The sequence below is a fragment of the Talpa occidentalis genome, unplaced genomic scaffold (assembly GCF_014898055.3).
Source record: "Talpa occidentalis isolate TD23 unplaced genomic scaffold, MPIMG_talOcc4v2.1, whole genome shotgun sequence".
Lineage (NCBI taxonomy): Eukaryota > Metazoa > Chordata > Mammalia > Eulipotyphla > Talpidae > Talpa > Talpa occidentalis.
The window spans coordinates 6,542,939-6,566,014 of record NW_026555331.1 but is presented as its reverse complement, the minus strand read 5'-3'; the positions used below and the strand labels follow the sequence as shown (position 1 = coordinate 6,566,014).

Below are 23,076 nucleotides of genomic sequence, written 5' to 3'. Positions count from 1 at the left end.
TTATCTTTAGAATTCTTTTGATAAAAGTGACAGTCGAGAATCTGATTTTATGTTTCAAGGCTTTCCCTCCAATGAATCTGATTCTTTGCTGTAGAAACAGAGACTAGTTGTGATACGAAACAGTCCTAAAAGTATCCAGCCACAGCTTGCTTATATTCCAGTTTGATTTTATTTTTGAACAGCCTGTGTTATTGTATATCTAACTAACGGGGAATATTCATTGGTAATCTTATTAGATACGAAAGTAATAGAGAGCAAAATGCTCGTATTCTATGGTTGTTATAGAATGTCATCAGTGCAGTCATATTTCTATCTTGGAGTGTGGTAATGTCAGCAGGATAAATGAGAAAGACTTTGAATCTTCACACAAAGGAAATGGGTTTTATAATGAGTGCAGCCTGAACAGACTAATCTCTTTCTTGGATCATTACTTCACCTAATCATAAAACCTTTTTTAATTCAAATCCTTGCAGGGTTCTAATTGGTGACCTCTGGGGCCTGATAATTGTTTAAGATAGCTGGTCTTTTACAGTATACTTAATGATGTTTGCAATTAAAAGTGAGAAATGTGACTCAACCCCTAGGCAGGTATGGCTCAAAAGGAGATTTTCCTTTCTCAATCTTTAGTCTCTGTCAGCGTCCCTCCTCCCTGCAAGGACTGAGGTCATTATTAACTTGAATTAACCCAGTGCTGATACCAGGGGGAGACGACACCCAGGGTCCTCTTCCAGGCCAGGGCGCCACGAGGACGGGTCCTGCCTCTTGTTCTCTGTGCCCCACCCCACCTTCCTCCTGGTCCTTTCCGGGTGACTCAAGCAGCAGCTGAGCCTTTCTTTGCAACCAGTTTCAACAAATACTCATTTCAGGCTGTTTCTTACTCCCAGGGGGAAGTGGATCAAGGGAGACACGATCCCCAGGGGCTGTCGGGACGGCGGCCTGACCCCATGGTCTCTTCCTCTGTGGGCTTCACTGCCAGGCGTCAGCGTGGTGGGAGTTCTCTGCACTGTTGTACGTTTCTGATGCTTTAAATTTCCTCTCTTGCTTTTGTTATATTTCTCAGTAAATAGTGGGCGTCCCCCGAATGCCTGTAACGTTCCCCATTGAGTTACTGGGAGGAAATCTCGTCTGTTAGGGTTACCTGTCGCCTTGGGAAGGCTTGGTTTTGCTTTGAAGCCAGTCTGTGGCTGTGGGAGAGGAAGCAAAACCTTTCAGAGTCAGACAATCCTGGAGTCAAGCCTGGCTCTGCCACTTACTAGGCGTGAGAAGAGGAGGTGCTCATTCCTGCCTCAACACTCCGAGAGGTGGCGAGGACTCAGGTGTACAGGAAACCTTGGCATCCTCCATAGAACATAGGGATTATCCAACTTGTTAGATTCCTTCTGGTAGGAACATCTTAAAAAAATAATTCAAAGAAAGTTTTCAGTAACATCTCATTTCTGACTTCCAATTTTTGGTCTTTGTTAAAGTTGTAAAAGTAAAATAAACCATTTTGAAAATTACACACTAATTTTGAAATTTGCTTGGATTTCTCACCAGAACTTCAGTCCCCTTGTTTCTGAAGACCTTCACATCTGTCCCGTTTAGATGGTGATTTTTGTGGGGCCTCCCTGGTGGTGCAAGGGGTTAAGTCTCAGCACTATGAAGCAATCTGCAGCCACTGCAACACGAGTTCAATCCCTGGCCAGGGAGCTGACCCACAGGACACAGCAGACCCCTCCTGTCTCCCCGCTGCTCCCCAGCAGTGTATTTCAGTAGATCCACCTGTTCTGCTCCCCACTCTGTGTCTGGTGAATCCTCTTGCCTCTCTGCACCTCTGGCCTACACCCCAACTGTTGTATGCACAAATAAATAAATCCTAAAAAAAAAAAAATGATGGTGATTTTGCATTCTGTGGAGCCTCGGGCCATGCCTTGTCTTTGTGTCTCTCTTTTTCTGCCAAGATGCCTTTTTGCTTGGTGAATGGTTACCTATATTAAGAGAAAATTACGATGTCAGTACACTGGACACATTTTTTCTTAAGAAGAATTTGTCAAAGTTTCCTTAATAATCCTGAGTAGTGCTCAGACTTCTAATTATCTGGATTTGTTTCTCTGGAACTATATTGCTTTCACAGATTCCTCTTAAAATCCATGTACAACGAGATATATATATATATATATATATATATATATATATATATATAGTCACAATGAGGCTTCGGTTGTTTAGGTAATAACAGCCAAAGTTTGCATAATAACAACCAAAGTTTGCATAATAACAATCAAAGTTTGCACAATAATAATCAAAGTTTGCACAATAACAATCAAAGTTTGCATTCTTTGTTCGACCTTTTGAAGTAATTTGATAAAGATTTTTTTTCTTTCGGTATTTGGTGAGATTCCCACAGAATGAAATATTAATCCAGAGCATTTTTTTTTCTCACTCAAAATCAGTATATTTCTACTAGAGTGGTTGCAGGAAACTGGCAGGAGATGGGATTTGGGAATTAAATAAACTGGACTGGCAGTCTGGGCTCTGGGTTGACTGTGGGACCTCAGCTGAGTCTTGGGATGTCTCTGAGCAACTGTTTCCTTTCGCCCGGTGAAGTCGTGTCTACTCCTTGCAGTGTGAGGAAGACTGGACGCCTGGACTGCAGCCAGTCAGTACTTCCTGCTGCTGACATTGTTGTCTTATTCCTGTTACTTGTCTGTGATGGGTAGAATCAATTCACCCCAACTTCCCTTCCTTATTTCTTGTCATCCTATCTTCCTTCCTGGAGGAATCTGACTGCCGTTTTCCTGTGTATATGTTTTAATCTTATGCGTTGTATGTATATTTGAGGATATTTGTGGACAAATATTTTCTTTGTCTTTATGAAAATGGTTTCCTTCCAGGCATCCTAACTATGTAGCGTATTGACTGTTTCTTGTTCCCTAGATCTTTATTTATGCGTATTTATGATGAGCTTATTCTACCTTATTAGACAGTGATATGCATTTCTATTCTGCTGTGCAATTTATTTCTGTTTATGGAACATTATTTGCAAGATCATGAGCTGTATGAATCAATCTAGTCTGGGCAGGTTTTAGTGTATTCAACTCTGACTTGAATCTAATAGGCATTCAGTTAGGATTGCATTGCTTAAATAAAATAATTCCTTGGTGAAAACATTTGTCATGTGGGAGGTTAAAAAATTCCTTTTCAGACCAGCAGCCACAGTGAGATTTTAGTAATCTGTCAAATAGAATTTACAGTGGCTGTGAACACTATTTATACATCCTTTTTTAAAGATCAATTTAAATCCTCCAACTCAGCTGTTGTATTACTTGGAAATAGATTTGTGAATGTTGAGCATGTAGGTATTATTCTTCTCATCGGAGCCGCTCGCTTTATTAGAGAGCCAGGCTAAGGCCTGTCCGTCACCAGATTTGTTCCAGAGTCAAGATGCTCGAGGAAGGGGTTCTGTTGTCTCCTCGACAGCCCCGTGATACTCGGTGGTGCAGGCTGGTCTGTGTTATTTAGCTCTACTTCTCTGATCCTTTCCTGCACTTTTATTAAGTACCTCTGAGACAACTCATAAAATTGGAGTCAGACGTACCTAACGTGATTCGCTGTCTGACCCCGGCAAGCGCCTTCACTACACCGCACATTTGTTAGAATAAAGAGTTTCTCTGAGTCAAGGACATAGCTCTATACTTGGGGAATCATGGTCAGCAAAGTAATCAGTCCCGGCATAATGAATGATTTCATTATCGGTCAGTCCTCTGTATAACGCCATGTGTGGTCAGCGCGCAGGGAAACCTTGGTTTATAAAGCGGGCGTCAGATACTCTTTCTCAAGATGCCTCCAGTTCTCCAAAGATGGGGGCTGAGAGCTGCTTTTTGCAGCACCAGGCCCACTATCGTCCACTCTCTCTTCTGCTCTGCCCCCGGGAGGCTGGTGTGCATGCGCACGGCGTAAGCACAAGCTGGCTGGCCCCAGCAGCTTCTCCTTGGCTGCTGCTCCGCTCAGCGGAGGTCCCCAGCGGAGACAGGCAGGAGGGGACGGGAGCTCGGCGTGTGCAGGGTCTGGCTTCTCCCCGTTTGATTACCTCCTTCCCACACCTTCTGGCCTTCTCTCTCAACTGTTCACGCCCCGTCTGCTTCTGGCCTGGGGATGGCGGCTTCTCCTTCCTAAGTAGCCCCAGACCATTCCACCCTTGGGTGTTGCTGTGTGGGTACACCCCACTAGCCACACCTTTACATATGGGCCCTCAGTTAGACTCTCCTCACATTACCCGTTGGGTCGCCATCTGTGTCCTCCTGGAAGCTTGATCCTTGGTTCTTCCCCTGGCAAGAGCTGAGGCCTGCCCTAGCACAGGCGGAACTGCAGAGAACCAGTTTGCAGCTGGTAGTTCCAGCGCTAAAGGGGGACTTACAGGCGGCGGCCTCAGTACAGGGCTTCCTTGGGCATTGACTCTTTCCTGGGCCTGTTTTAGGAGAAACTTTTGGGTTTTTTTTTTTGTTTGTTTGTTTGTTTTTTTTTTTTCCTTTATAGAAGGTTGCAGTGTCCTGCGGACTCAACTGGTGGTTGTCGGGACACAGCGCCCGGATCACCTGCTGACGGCTGTGTCAGGAAAGCGTCCGGCTGCACCCCTGAGCTTGCACTGTTGTTGCTGATGGCCTGGTTTCTAAGCTAATCTAACTTAGCTCATATGCAGCGTGGATTCCTGCCCAGCCGTCCTACAGGAGTGCTAGGAAGATGGGGGGAAGCGCCTAGTGTCCTGCAGATTGTGGGGGGCTGCTGTTGAAGGGGAGCTGTGTGCCTTGTGCTTCCTTCAGCCTGGGCCTGCAGAGCCTCCCCCTGTGCCGGGCTTTGGAAGGAGCTGGAAGGAGGCGTCTCACCCCCATAAACCAGGAAGATACGCCTGCAGTGGAAAGCTTCGAAGGATGCTGTGTCCTTTGGGGTAACTCATCAAAGACGGCTTCTCTAGAGAGCGGGATTTAGGCAAAGACACCAAAGGGAAGGCTCTCACTGGGCATCAGGTTCACAGAAGTGCTGCAGCCTTGGAGGTCAAGGGCAGCAGCCGAGGCCCTGTTGGTGCCAACGGGAACTTGGGGACCAGGGCGGCATCCTGCAGGGGGACAAAGGCAGGCGAGGGAGAAACGCCTGCTCGAGGGGCGGACAGGGGTGAGCGCCAGTCAGGCATTCAGTAGCCTCCTTTATCTCCACGTGACCGTGTCGCCTCCGACGGCACCTCATCCATCTCTGGCCACTTCCAGTGCAAAGTGAGCTTGTAGTTCACCCGGGTTTGCTGTCCGTCCTGACAGATCGTTTTATTCTCCAGCTGCATTTTAATCTCTTGCCATCCACATTCCGTCCTGCTCGCCCTCTCCCCTGTAGATCGCCTGTCCGCACAGCTCTCCCCACGCTGCTCCTCGCTCCCAGCTTTTGGTATCTCCCCCTGGGCGGCCGAACTGTATCTGGTTTTGACTTAAGAACCTGGCCTGCCTGTTCGCGTTTGTCCTCATTTCTTCTGTGTTGGCCAAAGAGAACCACCCCACTTTCTACCCCAACTTGTTCCATTTTTATTCAAGATTCCAGAGGCTGGGCTGGGAAGTTGAGTTCCTGACTAAGTCTTTTCTAACTGACTCTGTGATTGCAGAATTTTGTCATCGTTCTTTGTTTAACTTACTCCATTTTGTAGTTAGCAAAGGGCAAAGGACAGATGGCGGCATCTTGAGGCGGCCCCCGTGTCCGCTCTGTGGTCCGCTAGCCCCAGTGGGGATGGAGGTGGCTAAGACTAGGTTCCCTGGGGCTCCCTCGCCTCGCTGGGCGCCCTCTTTTCTCTGCTTTGCAAGTTCCAATCATGATCCTTTAAGAAGTTAGCACTTACTTGCTTGCTCTTTTAAGGATTTTCCAAATTCCAGAGCTGCCCGCTCCTTCTGCAGCACACTGTACCTGCCTTGTGTTACATCAGCTCATCGTCACCCCAGAGAATCAGTCTTCTTCAAGGCATCAAAACTCGATCAACATTTTTCCAAAGGCCAGTCCCTCCCCCACCCAAAGGGAAGCCCAACACGTTACAAACACTACTGGGTTCTAGATAAAGTGTTTCACGTGTAATTCTCAAAAACACACCTGTTGCTTAAGGCGAGAAAGCCATGCAGGTGACTTCGCCATCAGTTTTCAGTGAAATATTACTTTCCTGAAGAACTAAATATGAAAGCGTGGCGTTTGGGGGAGAGAGGTGCGCTGGCTGCAAAATAGAAGCATGGCCATCTCTGTGTCAATTCTGATTTTATTCTATTTCAGAATTAAAAAAAGAATCTAACCAAACCATTTAAAATTTTACTTTAGTGTAAATTTAAAATGGGTGAAATAGTCCCATGGCCCAAAAATTCACAACAATGTGAAAAGGAGACAAAATGATGACTCCTCGTCCCGTGCCCTCTCCCCTGCACCCCCAGGCCAGCGGGGTCACCACTGCTCCCCGCTTCTCATCTGAAAGTGGTTCCCCACTTACTGCCGGGCTTGTACAAATAGGAACGTTTCCTCTTCACAGAAGGTCGTGCCCTGTGTAAGTGTGACCTGAAGTTGTCCTTGATGGAAACCTTTCATATAAGATGGTGTAAAATAGCTAATCTTCATTTTGGGGGTTTGCCCCAGTTTGTGTAACCATGTTGGGTTGACTGACATTTGGGTGATTTCCAGTGGTTTGTTAGTAGAGATGAGGTGTGCATCATACTTGGCACTGACCCGAGTGTATCTCCCTGTGGGTAAATTTGTGCAAGTGAAGTTTCTGGGACAAAGGAAAAAATACTCATTTAGATTGCTTGATTCAGTGAGAGAATTTGAAGTCTTGATGAAAATATATACTACTAAGTTTTTTTATATAGGAAATTTAGTTCATTTAACTCAAAAACTTAGTTGATTTTTTTTCAGAGGATGCGTGGATTTTAGTAAATTTGGGAGATGAAAAAGGGACATGACCTTTGTTCCAGAAGCTTGTGCTGGGCCAGGGCAGAACCCATGGGAAATAAACAGAGACCAAAACAAGGCATTTTAACAGAAGGTGGATTTCTGAGCTGACAGAAATGTGGTGTCCGTGGTTGGAAAACCCAGTGTTTTAATCCTCTAGATTATCTAAAACCTCATCACACATTTCCTTATTAGTTCTGAGCTGGGAGATGACATCGATCCATTAAATTGTGTGGTAATGAATGCAATCTGGGGATTAGTGGGAGTCAAATCTCTTGTGCCTTCAACCTTGTGACTCTGATTGGGCTTTCCCCGTGACTGACCTTCCTTTGCCACAAGAACCGCAAGACGATGCCCACCGAGGTGGGTGTCCAGGGCCCCAGGGAGGGCCTGAGAGGCGGGTCGCGGACTTGGAATACGAACTCTCAGTGTGGACAGACATGACGCCCGGGCAGCTTTCTGGAGGCTTCAGAGATCACCTTGTGCAGCTCCCCACCTTTTTACCATTGTTTTTTAATTGGGCTTGAAAGCCTCACACTATTTATAGTCTTCAGTCAAGTAGAAAATACAAAATTGTTGATCCGAAGCTCTTAATAAATGGAATTTTTGTCTAGTTTCGAATTTTACGGCTGGAGGACAAAAGGTCTGCTGGAGAGCTGGGCCCCTGGGCCCCAGGGACAGGCGGGGCGCTCCCCGCTGCTCTCCCTGGGGCTGGATTTTGCACCTGAAACTCTACGTGAGTTTGCTGTGGCCTCAGACTGTAAGGTCTTTAGTGAATTTGAAACAATGAAGTTTTTTATTTCAACATAATTCAAAGCTTACTCAAGGGAACAGCAAGTGTTTTAGCAACTTCAGATTTATAAAGTTGGGAGGTTATCTACCTAGGAAATTGGTATCTTAGATAGTTTTTTTCTCCTCTTTAAGATCATAGGCATGTCTTCAACTTTAAACATAATGTGTGATAGAGTAGGTAGTTTTCTAATTTTTAATCTTACCTTAATGGCTTTACATATTACTTTGAATATTAAATGTCAGCGATACGGGGAATAGCATTTGGAATTCTGTTTGTGGAGTGAATATTGTGCAATTTACATATCCCCCAAAATTATAAAAATACTTTGTTATTTGCAAATAGGGAGTTAAATCTCTTTTGAAAAAATAGATACACACTAAATTTTTTTTCTAATAAGTTTCAGCGTTCCTGATTTTGTTGACTGTCCTCTCTATGCGACGAGTCTACCGATCTTAGCGTAAATAGATGAATAAAAATAAAACACGGGGCTCCTTTCTTCTCATTAAAGCTGAAATCATGAATTGTTAGACTTGCTGGAGCAGATGACATGTGACTTATTGCTCTTTACTGAGGAAAACAAAACTAATTTAGCTCATTTAGTCCATTAGTCCCGCCGTTTCCAAGCCCCGTCTCCTGCGGGCTGCGCGTGTGTGCGCGTGTGTGCGCGTGTGTGCGCGTGTGTGCGCGTGTGTGCGCGAGTGCTTGTCCGTTCACGGGACTCCTGAGGGAGGAGGTGCGTGTGGTGTTTGATCATTATTACTTCTCAGGTATGGGCGGTAGGAGGAGCCTTTCCTTTTAACTTTCTATCCCATTACAACGTTTCAAATTTTTACCGAGTGTGTAAAAATAAGATTATTTTTATTGAAAAATCAAAATCAGAAGTGCACTTGACAGGTTTTCAGCCATCACCAGAACTCCATAAATCACTGCATCTCCCATGCTTCTATGTTACTGTGTACTTTTCCGTACAGATTCTGCTTAGACTCAATTTCATAGGATTGAAGCAAAGGGTGGTACTAGAAAGCAGATGAAGTCGTTCATTTGGCGATTGAATATTCGTCTTCATTCTTAGAGGCTTAGACCAGGGGCTGCGGAGTGGTTTGCTGCTCCTCTCGCGCCGAATCCTTGCCTTGCCTCCCCGCCAGCCCGCACTGCCCGTTCCCACCCGGCCCCTGCTGGGTGTCCCCCAAGGCACGAACCCTTCGAGTGAGTGAGTGCAGCCCCCTCAGAGTAAGGCTGCCCGGTTCAGCCGTCACTGTAAATGGGGTGCCTGGTCTACCCACATTTCAGCCTGCCAACTGCAAATTTGGGGGTTCACCCCTTTGGCCCCATAACTTGCTACGTGGCTGACGGAACTTGGAGAGCCCTTCCCTTGCTGTCGTGGCTTATCATGAAGCCTATAAGTCAGGACCCGGGTGGAGACATGCCGTGGGCAGGTGTGGGGCCTGGAGCTTCTGCCTCCAGGGCCCCACCCTGCAGCTCCCCACATGCTCACTAGCCCAGAAGCTCCCCTGATGCCCTTGGTGAGGGGTTCACGTGGCTTTCATTGCATGGGTACGCTTGGTTGACCGTGGATGGCCAAATTCAATTTCTAGGTTCTCCCCTCTTCCCAGAGGTAGGCCGGCCTGGGGTACCCCGTCTCCATGCTCATCACCTGGCTGCTTCCTCTGGCAACCAGCTGCCTGGGAGAGTAGCCTCATTAGCATGTGCTCAGGGACAGATGAAAGGGCCTGTTGGTTGGGAACAAGGTAAAGCACTGCTCTCTCAGGAACCTTGGGGTGTTAGGAGCTCTGCGGGAAACTGAGGGCGAAGACAAACCTGGGCTGACTCTGTGCTGTATCCCTCTTGTTCACCTGGCGAGGCCCACTGCGTACAGCACTGCCCTGGCAGGTGTGAGGCCCATTGACGGGAGGGCGCCCCACTGAACACAGCAGGGATAGTCGGGGTTCAGAGCTAAGAGTCTAGGTGAGGGCCAGTGGGCGGGGTATCACAGGGCAGGCCCCTGGGCTCTGCAGTGGTGGCTGAGCCTGGCCTGCCCCTCCAGCTTCCCACACTTCCTGCTGTCATCCCTAAAGGCCGGCTAGGTCACCTTCTGTCTGACCGGACATGAAGACAGGGGACGAGACTCCCTGGCAGCTGCCTGGAGCTCCAGACCCCGCATCAGGGGGTTCCTGGCCGTTTATTAGTGACTTAAACTTTCTGAATTTCCCTCTTGTCATCCTTTCCAAGGACTGGAGTGTGTCCTGCAGGTGACACATTCAATTCTTAAACAGCCCTGGCTCTGCAAGCCGAGTGAGTGGACCTGTGCGCCCTTGTGCGCTGTGCCAGCGCGCCCTCCCCGTGCGCGGGCCTCTGCGCCTCGCCCCTGCGGCCATGTCCACGCGCTGGTCACGTTCCTGGCCGCCTCCTGCGCGGTGTCTGCACAGCGTGCTGATGCTTTTCAGGATCTCTCATTTAACATAAGAGGTGGTTAGGAGAGGTCTGTCGAACGCAGAGACAGATTTTGCCTGTGAGACATCTGTGTCCTGTTGGGAGAGTGTCTTGGCTCTGTGCGGTGTGACAGCAGAGTGCCGCGGGCTGTGACTGGAAGAGCAGAAACGGGTTTCTCACAGTTGTTGATCTCTCAGTCCAGGGCGGACACGTCTGCAGAGTGCCGGGCTCAGGTGAGGGCCCTCCTGGCACGGCGGGCACTGGCGCAGGCTGGCTAGGACTTCCGATCCACGCTGGCCTGGAAGGATCACTTGTCGCACCGAGCCTAGGATCCTCTTGGCTTCTGCTGTTGGAGAAGGCTTTTCTAGGATCCCAGAAGCCCTGAGGTGCTGTTGGCTGGGGTGTCCCTTGTGCCCCCTGCACTGGCAGTTGAGATTTGACTTGCAGACCTGGGACTGGCTTCTGCTGTGCGGGTGAGGAATGAGCGGTGGTCACTTACCAGTCCGTGTTTCTGTGTTCGGCTTTCTGTCACCGGAGCGCTAACTAGAACTCACAGCCACTAGAGATGGAAGCCGTGCACTTCATGATTATTTTTTTTCCTCCACAGAAATAGAAAAGTTTCAAAAAGGAGAAAGCAAGGATGAAGAAAAGTACATCGATGTGGTGATCAATAAGAACATGAAGCTGGGGCAGAAAGTGCTAATCCCCGTGAAGCAGTTCCCGAAGGTAAGAGCAGGCCTGGCCTCCCTGCGCGGGTCCCGCGTGGGGGGTGTTTCTTAGGGCTGGTTCCCCCAGCGAGGCCCCCGCCCGCCCCTCACAGCCGCCCAGGTGACACAGCCCGCGCCCGCGCGGCCGGGACACCAGGTTTCACTTCTTCCCACCTTTGTGCCTTCGTTTGCTCAACGACATTGGATTAAGGATGAAGTGGGATTATCCCAGCTAAAACATTAATGTTCAAAATATTATCTAGGGGCCTCCCTGGTGGCGCAAGGGGTTAAGACACTACTTTTGAAGCTATCCGCAGCCTCTGCAGCACGAGTTCGATCCCCAGCCAGGGAGCTACCCACATGGTGCGTCAGACCTCTCCTGTCTCGCCCGCTGCTCCCCTCAGCAGTGTGTTTCATCAGTCTGCCTGTTCTGCTCCCCACTCTGTCTCTGGTGAATCCTCTCATCCCCCACACCTGTGGCCTGTACCCCAGTTCTTGTATGCATAAATAAATAAATATTAAAAAAAATGTATTATCTAGTGTAGAAAAATCGCTTTTATCCCTCACGGCCAGTGCTATTTTGCGCCACTGAGCAGTCACTGTCGGGGTTTCAAAGCTCGGATTCAGGGTCCCGGTCACCTCCCGGGCGGCTGACCCGCCTTTCCCGCCCCCCTTCTCCTCCCGAGGGGGCTGCCCCGCAGGGTGTCCGCCCCCCCCCCCCACCCCGCGCCTCCTGAGAGCTGGCCTGGCAGTGTCCATTCGCCCAGCGGGGGGGCTTGGTTTTGACTCCCTACAAATTAAATTGCTGTGACGTCTTCGGACAGCTTCTTTTGCGACCACTTGTTTGCATTTCTTAGATAAATAAATCCCTTTCAATGTCCGGCCGTGCGTTCCGTCTGCCAGGAGACGTTTCCAGGGGCACAGCCAGGCGGGTGTGGACCCTGTGCCCCGGGGGGTCGTCCGGCCCCTGCATGTCTCCTTGCCAAGTGCGTGCTGATGCTTTCGGCTGTGGTTTCCCCGGTGCTCAGTGGCTTCCTGACTTTGTACTTGCTGGCTCTGATCTCCTTCTGTTGTGACGCGTCTTTTTAGATCTTTTGCCTGGGTCTCAATGGGCGATGCAGGGACGTGCCTTCTTAGGATTGAGCTGTAGGAATTCTCATACGTGCTGGATGTGGATCTTTTGTGAGACATGTTTTCTGAATTTTTGGCCCAGTTGGTGGATTGTTTATACTTTTCATAATAGTCTTATAATAAGCAGAATTTTTTTTGATGATATCTAGATACCAGGATTTTTGCCTTTATGATTATTGCTTTCTGTCAACAAATAAATCTTTGCCAACTTGAAGAAAGCATTGAGTTCTTTATCAATTAGCAGCTAATTTCCTGCACAGCCTCTGAAAGGTTTACCGGTAGCTCTGATACATAGCCAGTTCACTCTTGTGTCTGGTTTGAGACAGAAGGTCAAAATTCTCTTTTTTCCCCCCTACACGGATATCCAGTTTTTCCAGCACTGTTCCTTGAAGGATGCTTCTCCCCGATGGTGGAGGGTGTGTCTGGTGAGCCTCCATGGCCGTGGCCGCGAGGGTGTGTTTTGCACTTTCTCTCCCTCCTCCACTGACCACTTGTGGATCCTTATGCTGGTCTTTGCTGTAGCTTTTCACAGTGAGACATAAAGCTCGGTAATTAGGCCCTTCAATTGTGACGTCTTTTTCCAATTCCGTGTAAGTTTAAGAAGTACGTTCTGCGTGCTCCCAAAGGCTCTGCTGGATTCTGGTGGCAACAGCCTTGACTGCTTCGCTTGGTGCAGGGGGCGCTGGCGCAGGCCTCTCCCCCTGGGCGCGCAGCGTGTGTCTGTCCAGTTACCTACAGCCTGGATTTCAGGGTAAAGGTTTTGTCTTTTGTTAAAATCGTTCCAATATTTTACGATTTTTGACACTACTATAAATTGAATTTTAAAGACATTTTACAATTTTTGCTTGTAAAATTTTGCATACTAACCTTGTTTTGGGTACATCGCTAAATTAACTTGTTAGTTCAGGTACTTCATTTGTAGATTCCCTAAGATCTTATCTACTTCCTGGCTACCTGCATGTTATTTTATTACTCAGTTTGCCTTGTTGTATCGGGTAGGTGCTCTCGTGTAGCTGGAATACAATAGTAAGATCAGGAGTTCTTATTCTGTTGCCCGTCAGTGTGGAGATTTGACTGTTAAAATGATAACAGCTGCAGGTGCCTTTGTAGATGTACTTTATTCAGCAGGGAAGGTTCTCTTCTCTTTCACTTTTGCTGGGACATTTGATACTGAATGGGGGAATTTTGTTGAATGCCTCTTCTGCATCTTTTGCAACGATCGCAGGGTGGTACCTGTTTATACTTAGAGTAGATTTTATTAATTAACTTGTCTAAGTGACACCCACCATGCATTCCTGGGTTAAACCCTACTTGGCAGTAACTTTTTACCCTTTTTATACTGTATCTCCATGTGTGATAATGGCCTGCAATTATTTTTATAGTACCTTCGCCAGATTTAGGTAGTAAGTCTGCCTTCGTGAAGCGCGCTGTGGACGTGTGCCTTCCTTCTTTCTCAGAGAATGTGAGTCCATCTGTGGTTGGTTGTTCTTAAATATGCAGTGACTCAGATGAAGCCAGCTTCCCAGACCTGGAGTCTGTCCATGAGGACATGTCTTTGATCACATGATCCTAGTCATTTTCTGTTTCAGCGTCCGTGAAACTTCATTTTGTGTTTCTCTGGGGATATTTTCATTTCATTATAATATTTCTGCTATTGCTCCTTGAAATATTTCTTGACCTTTTCTCTTACCATCTTTTGAGACTCCAATTCCACGTGTGTTTGACCTTTTGACATTCTCAAATGGTTCCTGTGGTTTTGTTCACTTTCTTATTAGTTTTTTCTTTCTCCTGTTCTTCAGATGGGATAATTTCTGCTGCTGTATTTTAAGCTCACCGATTCTGTCCTATGTCATTTCTTATTTTTTTTTTTGTCATTCCCATCAGATAAATTTTTGTAGCAGTCATTGTAAATACCTGGCTTGGATTTTATATTTCACTTATATATAAATATGTATGTCTGAAACTTTTTTCTCACCTGCCTGGATTTTCTGGTTTGTGTTTTCATTTCAAGTGTTACTTTATGTTGTCTAGCACAAGTTGTGTAGTTCCTTTAAAAGCTTTAATTGTGAAATCTTAGTCATATTAGATTTGATGAATTGATAGTCTTTTATCTTGGTAATCTTATCATTCCAGTTTTGTAGAGTGAGTAATTTGGGTTGCATACTGGGCATTGTGAAACTCTGGGTTCTGTTATATTTCTTTGAGGAAGGTTGATACTTTTGGATTCAGACTGCAGATTTGTCTTTTGAGTTTGAGTTCTTCCTTCAGTTTGACTTTTGCATTTATTTCTGGCATACATGATTTGGGGATCAGCCGGAGATTTTAACATATTTTGTACATTAAATGTTGAGGCTCCCCAACTCTAATTCGTGTCTTTTCTAGTATTCTTTCCCACATTTCAGCCTTGTGGTTGCCTCAAACATTGCTTCTTAAGCTAAAAGCTGTAAAATCAGTCAGCTCGCCCAGATATTCTCTTCTTCCAAGTCTTGATACCCTTCCAGAATCATCTTTTTATTGGTCATTCTTCAGAGGCCTCAAATAATTGGTTTTTGTATTTTTTTTCAGAGTTTAAGGGCTTATAGTTGTTATATAGACAGTTGGCCTTTTGGGAGCTTATTCAGCAAGCTTGCAGAACTGAGGATATGCTTTCTGAGTAAAGAGAAAAGTGTTATGAATGCTTCCTGGGCCAGCTCATGCTTAAAGGGCGACTTACTTCCGGAGACTTTGTAAGCTGACCCTGTGCTCAGTGTTCTTGTGCCTCAGCCTGTAGTGGAGACTGAGATGAACAGACAGCACTGCTGGGCTTAGAGTTCACAGTCTAGCAGATGGCTCATCAGGGTGTGTGCAAGCAAGTGTATGAAATCAAGCATGTGAATTAAGTGTGTGAGATAAAACCCCACAGATTGTTCGTCAGTGTTAGTATTGAGGAGAGTGGGAGGACACAGTGTGTCGGCAGAGGGTGGACTCCACTCTGGATACCTGTGATTCCAGGATCAGGCTGCTCAGAAGCCGCTGCTCTCAGCACTGGAAACAGGTGTTTCTGCTGAGCACCGTCAGCCTGTTAGCTCCAGGCCACCCCACACAGAGGCCAACGGAGCGTGTCCCCTAGGTCTCAGGGAAGCCTTTGCTCGAGCTGGTGAGTGGGCAGTGCTTAGGCGGCTGCCCAAGGGCCTGGACACCAGTGGGTGGAGCGAGCTGGACACAAGATCCATCCAGGCTGAGACTGTGTTGCAGCTTCTGAGCAAGAGTGACGTGCTGTTTGTGACATGCTGTTTTCCAGTGAATGGAATTGAATGACTTCCCTGCTCTTAATGGGCTCTTTTCACCCCTCCACGCCCAGCCCTTCCGCACGCTCTGGAGTTTGAGGTCTGAGCTTGTACGGTGGGAACTCAAAGGAAGCAGTGCCTGGGGCTTGAAGTGCAGCAGTCCTCTGTAGCTCCCGTGGGTGGGCCCTGAAGCTGGTGTCCCGCGGTGATGGGTCGTGACAGTGAGGCCGTCCCTGCTACACGGCCTTGCGATGGGGTGCTGGGTCTGAGCCCCTGGCACACTCTGCGGGCTGGGTCTTACATGCACCTCTCACTCCTGTCTCCCCTCCCCTGGGGATCTGCTGAGCAGGCATCTTGCTGGCAAAGCACAAGTCATCAAGTCCTGCTCTTTGGTCTGAAGTAGCACCCAGCTGTGTGGGGAGCACTGGTCAGTGAGTTCATGTTTGAGATAGAGGGTGACAAGGTCAGTGCTGGGGTGCACTGACCCTGCAACTATGAGGTCCCTGCAGTGGACACTCCAGATGCCTGGTTAGGGTCACCCAGCGGCTTCCACATCATTTCTATTCTGTCCAACTTTCTTCTTGTTTTAAGAGTGAAAGTGGTATTCTTGCCAGCTCTACTTCTGAGCTGAAGTGGTACTTCTTGAGAATAGTATTTTGGAGAAGCTGCAGTCAGGGCAGGGGGAGGTGGTGGGAACTGAGTGGCAAGGCCTGTACCACCCCTGTCTTCTAGGGGACATTTGGATCGTTTTAAGTACGGGTGTGGGGGTTCATCTTTGCGTTAAGGCCTCTGCCCTTTGAAAGGGTGGCGTGGATGCAGGGGTGGAGGGAGAGGTGATTGAGGCTGGTGGGACCACAGAGGCACTCAGGGGTCAGAATGCAGAGGCTGATTCATCAGGACACACATTGGGTGTGTGTCCAGGGCCCTCTGCTGGGCCCAGTCCTCCCTTGTGGGGCCAGCAGTGGGTTCTGCCAGGATCTTGGATGGCAGTGCCGTTTGCTGGGCCACGGGCCGGGGAGGTAACGTGTAGCTAGGGAGGGAAAGGATGCAAGTTCAATTTTTGTGTTGAGAGAGGATGCAAGTTCAGTTTTTGTGTTGAGGTAGAGGTCAATAAAACACCCCTTGTTAGAATAATCAACTTTGTGGTGAGACCCAATTAGGGAAACCTTTGAACGGAGACAGTGACATGTTCTCGAGGCTTCCTTGTTTATGAAATGACAGCCTAACTGTAATTGTTCCCTGCAGAGCAGGGCCATGTCACAAATATAGTTTAGATCAATTAAAGCCAGTTCAGATGGCACATGGTCATCAGCAACAAAGAACATAATTATTGGCTCTTATACATTATGCAGCAAAACTCAAGCGTCCTCGGTGTGTGATGTTTTACCACTCTTATGATCTGTGCAACGTTTCCTACTTACAGGGGTAGATCTTTTCATATGAAAATATATTTGTTATAGAATAACTGTCATCTGGAGAAAAACCATGAGGCTTACAGGTAACACTTTGCCCTACCTTGCAAATCTGTATGCTAAATGAAGTTAATAAAAACACAGAGTGAATGTGTTAAGTTCTGTCTCTCTTACAGTACAGTTATCACGCACAAACCCACACTTAAGGAAGGAGAGACTTAGTTTGAAAGGATATGGGCCTACGGGGCCAAGGTAGTAGGGGTTCGGGGGCATAGCTCTGAGATGTGGCATATCTCTGGGGTCAGACAGAAAAACCCTCTTTTTGGGTGGTGTTGTCCACATGGTCTGCAGGGTATAGAGGGAGATGTGGGTGAGGTGGCTGATGGCTCTCAGGCTGAACCTTTAGGCGAGATGCCAGCCGCGGGTTCTGGTGTCGGGCTGCAGTGGAGGGGCCCGAGGAAATGAGGTCACAGCTAAGAGTAGAGAAGTCAGGTTAAGGGGCCTGCTCAGATTGATGGGACGTGGTCAGCTAGTCTTTTCTGGGACAAAGAGTGGGCATCTGGAGGCCCATGTCTGTCCTGGGAGGTGGTCCTGCCCCACATCTCACGAGTCTCGTGGGGAAGGAGGTTGTTTGCAGTGACAGGAGGTGTGCTTAGTCGTCCACGTTTTCAGAGGCCAGGGCTCAGGGAGAGCTCAGCGCTGTCCCGGTGCCCAGCATCATCTGACATGTTTTAACGGCATGGCGACCTGTTGGTATGAAGTTGGTGGAGCTGAGGGTGAGCGGGCTCAGGTACTGCCCATGGGCACCTTCCGGAGAACAGCGGCTCCTCAGCCTCGTGCCCACGGCCACACCTGTGGATCGTCACAGGAATAGTGGCAACTAAGAGAGCCGTACCGCTGGACGCCCTTTAAAGGGTCCAAAATACACACCAAGCACGTTACCGAGGCCTTGTAAGTGCCGAGCGGCTTACTTCAGAGGGTTTGTTCCTTTTAACTAGACGAGAATTGCTGGTAGAATCCGCGAGGGAACTGCATTTGCAACCCGAGAGCATGGTATCAAGGGCTCCCCCGGGCATGGGCGTTGCTCTGTGATCTTCTCTAGCAGCTTTGCACACAGAGGCCCCTGGCAGTTTGCACAACTCCCTTGTGACGGGCGCGCCCATCCCCTTCGGATGCGTGTCATTCTAGCTAGCAGTGTCCTGTCACCTGACAACCAAACGCACAGGCTGAATATTTCTGGATGTCCCCCGGGCAGTGATGCAACCCAAGGCCAGGCGGCGCAGCTGGTTGCCACTGTGGGGCCAGCTGAGCTGCGCTCAGCTCTGAGAGCCCATGAGCACCTGACTCCCTTGGCTTCTGGTCAGAGAGAGGCCAAGCCTCTGGGTGGCCTGGGCATGGCCTGGGCGTGGCCTGGACCTGGTGCAGACGTGTCCCCACGTGGCCTCACTGTTTCAGTGCCGAGGCCGCCTCAGGCGCCCCCTGGTGGGGGTGGGGGCTCCGTGCTCAGTGCAGGGCGAACATCGCTCATGGAAAATGACTCGTGTCCACAGCAGCTGGTCACTTACTGACCTGGGACAGAGGAAGCACCTCTGCGCATGCTGTGGCAGGCGACTTTTGTGCATTTTCGCAATTAATTTCCACGACTGGTGCCCACAGAAGGCGGGGTGGTCCCTGTGTTGTCGGTGAGGAGGCTGTGACCCTGAGCTCTGCCCCAGTGGGGTGGGGGAGGCACATGGGGCACGTGGGGGCGCAGGAAGGGCAAAAGCCAGAGACATCGAGGACTGACAGGTGCGCTTTGTGAACAGAAGACCAACAGAAGTTAACTGGAGAAAGAAGCTAAGGGCAGAGGAAGTCATTTGTTTTTCCTTCTCATGTAGAATTCTCTGTTTTTATGTTTTCTCAAGTGACCTTCAGTGAACCGTGTTACTCTGTGGACTTCAGACTCAGTATAAATTTAGATGTTTGACTGGGTGATTCTAAGGTCTCTTAATTTTTATTCATTGGAAATATTTAGTGATTTAAGATGTGATATAAATATAATTGACCACAGAAACATGTTTTACTCTATTCTTGACACCCACTGGCATGAATAGAAATGCCTTCAAAGGGCACACGTCTGTGAAAACAGAATAGGGGGCGTGAGACAACAGGCAGGTGACGCCGGCCATATTTTGGTCGCTGCAAAATAAGTGGATAAATGTCCTGACTTAGGAGACTGGTGTAGCGGAATCCCGAGCTTGCAGGAAGGGAAAGTCAGCCAGAGGCCAGCTCAGAAAGTGTGAGAAACCCTCGCAGAGAACTGGGGATCATGGGTCCCAGCTACTCTCAAGGTGCATTTATGGGGTGAACTAAAAGAGGGGACTTGGTTGAGGTTTGTGGAGAAGCAGCTGGGCCGGTGGGTGTCTCTCTGCCCTGCTGATGGGCCCAGGTGTGTCCTCTTGTCAGCAGCAGACCAGAGCGTTCCTGAAGAGACCCGGCGAGAGACAGATGCGGGGCTGGGGCCCGAGCGCTGGAGGAGCGGCAGCTGAAAACTAGGGGGTGGTGTCCTTTCAAGGATCTGCTGCTTCCCGACGGGGTCCTCTGTATTCCTCAGCCGTGCTTCCTCTCCTATGGGAGGCCCGGGTGCCCCGTCCTGGACATACATACCCGCCCAGGGCAAGAGAACTGCAGACCCTGCTGCCTGCCCCACCGTTGACGAGCAGCCTGGTTTCCTGTCATGGTGAGCAGGCAAGGCCGGTGCGGACATCGAGCTGCCAGTGACGGCTTTTTCAGGGCAGGTGGCCGAGGGTCGCCGGGCCGCTGGGCACACCGCACAGAGGCCTGCGCGGGAGCCTGGGGTGCCAGGGCCTGCGGGGCGGGTCAGGTGAGGCCCCATCAAGGGCCCCATCAGCCGCATCCTCAGGAAGATAAGGATTTGTGACTTCCACAAAATATCTCTAAGATGCCACAAAAGGAACAAATATAAGAAAATACTCATTTTAACATGTGATAGCAGAAATGAAAACTCAATAGATATGTAGGAAATTGCCCTGAAAGTAAAGCAAAGCAAGAGAAAAGATGAAACAGTGAAAATAAGAGAGATACTTGGCGGTCCAGTGCAGGAGGTCCAATGTCCAAATTATAAGATTTCCAGAAACATAAAGCAGAGAAAATAGGGAGAGACAGGAAGGGTGTCGGGGTGGGGTGGGGAGTGGAGGTTGAGACACTGACTTCTCCTTCCACTTTGTAGTAGTGTTTGACATTTTAAATTCTATATCATTTCTGTATATTTTTAAAATAATTTACTTAAATTTTAAAAAGCAAAAATCAACTACACGTAAAAATAGCTTTAGTTGAAGACTAAGAAAGTTAAAAGTCGTGAAGGAACTAGATCATTTTGATTTTTAGTACATATTTCAGTTGCGTGTCTTGGTGAGTTGAAGAGCCCTTGTTATGCTCAAGGCAAAAGCAGCCTGGAGAGGTGGCATCCCAGGGGCCAGCCCGGAGGGGCGAGCGTCATGGGGTGGGTCCAGAGGGGTACGGGTCCTGGGGGTCAGCCTGGAGAGGTGCGGGTCATGGGGGCCAGCTGGAGGGGAGAGGGTCATGGGGGTCTGCCCAGAGGGGTGCTGGTCCCAGAGGTCAGCCCCGGAGAGGTGTGGGTCATGGGGGCCAGCCCGGAGGGCCAACGATCATGGGGGGCTGGTCCAGTGGGGTGCGATCCCAGGGGTCATCCCAGAGGGATGCGGGTCATGGGGACCAGCATTTGCAGTAAAGAATCTTGCAAAGACAAGAGTTCTGACCCAGTAAACAGGGCCGACTTTCTATTTAGGACCAAGAACCGCTCTTGACTTGCCCTCCTTACAGCAAGGCTTTCAAAAGTTGCCTGAAATTCCTGGTAGTGAGTCTTCTGCGCAAGAGCTGTTCATTGCGCGTCTGCTGCATGCCGGGCCCTGCTCTGCGGGCTTGCGTAGCCTGGACCACTGTCCTCAGCGCCGCGAGGACAGGCCCTGCTGTCACTCCCCGTTCCTGCTCGGCAGAGGAGGAGACCAGGGCTAGCCGGGTAGCCCCTGGCACGGGCTCACTCTGCCGGTGAGTGGGGGCGTCGGGCCTCCAACGATAGCCGTCTGGCCTCGGAGCCCACACCCGGAGTGAAGTCACTTCTCCCCTGTGGCAAACAAGAGCACCCTGAGCCTCGCGGCAGATGCAGCACCCATGTCCCCGTAGCGGGTTATTCTAGAAGATGTGGGTTTGTTCTCAAGCTTCTGTCAGGCACTGGTGCGTGACTACCGTGGGGCAGGGCGCTTGCCGCAGGTGTGAGCCCCTTGGAGCCAGCCAGCCTGAACCCGGCTCTGCTGCCCAGGGGCTCCCCATCCCGGGCTGCTTCCCTCCCACCCTCCCGGGCCTTGCACCGTCCGAGGCAGATGCTGAGCAGGTGTTGAGACCGGCAGGATGGCAGCTTAGAATTCCGGGGGACTCATTTATAGTTTGTGAAATATGGACATCGATGAGGGGGTTAGAAAGAAACGCACCTGCTTTCTTCAGTTTTACAGCTGCCAGCCCCGTGTTCCCCGAGCGCAGAAGCCCCTCCGCGCCGGCGGCCCCACGTCCGGGTGGCACAGCCCGCCCCCCCCACCCCGCGGCCTCTGCAAGTGCACGTCACAGACCTGGTCTCTCTGTTTGTTTTTCCTAGTTCAACTTTGTGGGGAAACTTTTGGGTCCACGTGGCAATTCTCTGAAGCGTTTGCAGGAAGAGACGTTGACAAAAATGTCCATTCTTGGAAAAGGTTCCATGAGGGACAAAGCAAAGGTAATGTTCACTATAGACAATGGCTGTAAGTCTGTCGGTCACTTTACATGATGTGCTTTGGGATCGTTTATTGTATTCATGCATATTTACATCAACACCGCGGAGCAGGGTTTCAGGTGAAATTATATGGACATGTTGTCCAAGATGATATATTTGTGATACTGTTTAGAAAATTGTGTCACTCTGCTCAGTTTCATAACATGTAGCACTCTAAACCTATGTCCTTATTATATCCTGTTATAAAATAAAATAGTAGTTCTTAGAGTTTTGCTTCTAGAAACTTTTGCTTCTGTGATCGTATAGAAAGTACGATGACACTGAGAAGAGGTGTCTGTGGTGTCACTGCCACTGCGTTTACATTAGTTCCTTCACGTCTGCTGTCTCCGCATGCTTCACAGAATAGACTTTATAAAGTGTAATCTTGTATTTGCTTTTTTTGCCCATCGTGTGGTGTCATACATTTTGTCAAGTTAAAGTTGATATTCAGTGTCGTAATAATTGCTAACTGTTCTAACACATGGTTATTCTATGTGGATATAGTCACAGCAACTGCTTCCTTTTTTACATAAGCTAAGCAAGACTAAGTTATTTTTATTAACCACATTATTAAATATTACCAATTCTGAAGGAAATTTTCACATCTCGTAACGTGCTATCGCTTATGTTGATCCTTGTTATCACTTCATTGAAAGAGCCATATCACTACGAAGCAAGCCCACGTTCTGGGACCACCAACCAGGATGTGTTGAGCAATGGCTGTGTCGAACAAGAAAGCTATTTAGACAGTCTAGCTCCCTAGTAATTCGATGAAACAAGTCCATCTAATTACTAGCTTTCACAGTAGAAAAAGTCACCATTTGTGCATTGAGTGGCTGCAGTGAATCTGCCACTCTGTGGCCCTAATATGTGTATTATTGCATGTTCTTGCAAAAATGATGAGAGAGATATTTATTTTATATGTAGGAAATTGAGATTTGGAGAACCTGGGTATGTTATCTGGGTTAGTCAGTCAGTTTGGTTTATTATTTGACTAAAACATGGTTCTATATTGGACTCTTGTGATATTTGTTTGAAATATAGTTGTCAGGCCTCCCTGGTGGTGCAAGGGGTTAAGCACCACACTATGAAGTAATCCGAAGCCTCTGCAGCACAAGCGATCCCCGGCCAGGGAGCAACCCACATGGCGCAGCAGACCTCTCCTGTCTTGCCCGCTGCTCCCCTCAGCAGTGGATTTCAGTAGATCCTCCTGTTCTGCTCCCCACTCTGTCTCTGGTGGATCCTCTCACCCCCTGCATCTCTGGCCTGTACCCTAGCTCTTGTATGCATAAATAAATAAATCTTAAAAAAAAAAGAAAAGAAAAGAAATACAGTTGTCCATGCCCCAGCCTATTGGGTGGCGCCTCAAGAAGAACTTTCAGTAGGTGTTTGACATAATTCCAGGGCACGGCTAGGTTAGGTTAATTACCTATTAAGCCTGACTTTGCGAGTGATGTTGCTTTCATCTCCTGATTCATCTGTTCTGACAGTAGGAGAAGGTGGACCCAGAGCTTCCTGCGTCTTGCAGGGAAGTACCCCCTTGCTCATGCGTGACTGAGTCCTCCATGAGCTTTTT

At 48.7% G+C, this 23,076-nt stretch overlaps 1 protein-coding gene across 2 annotated transcripts in view; it reads left to right on the top strand.

The window, feature by feature from the left end:
* KHDRBS3 (KH RNA binding domain containing, signal transduction associated 3) overlaps positions 1-23,076 on the top strand; it is a 132,933-nt gene that overhangs the window by 49,108 nt on the left and 60,749 nt on the right. For both annotated transcript variants that reach the window (XM_054691961.1, XM_037500898.2), the window contains 2 exons: positions 10,770-10,888; positions 21,348-21,464. In XM_054691961.1, the coding sequence (XP_054547936.1) occupies positions 10,770-10,888; positions 21,348-21,464 (236 nt within the window). The remainder of the gene's footprint in view (positions 1-10,769; positions 10,889-21,347; positions 21,465-23,076) is intronic.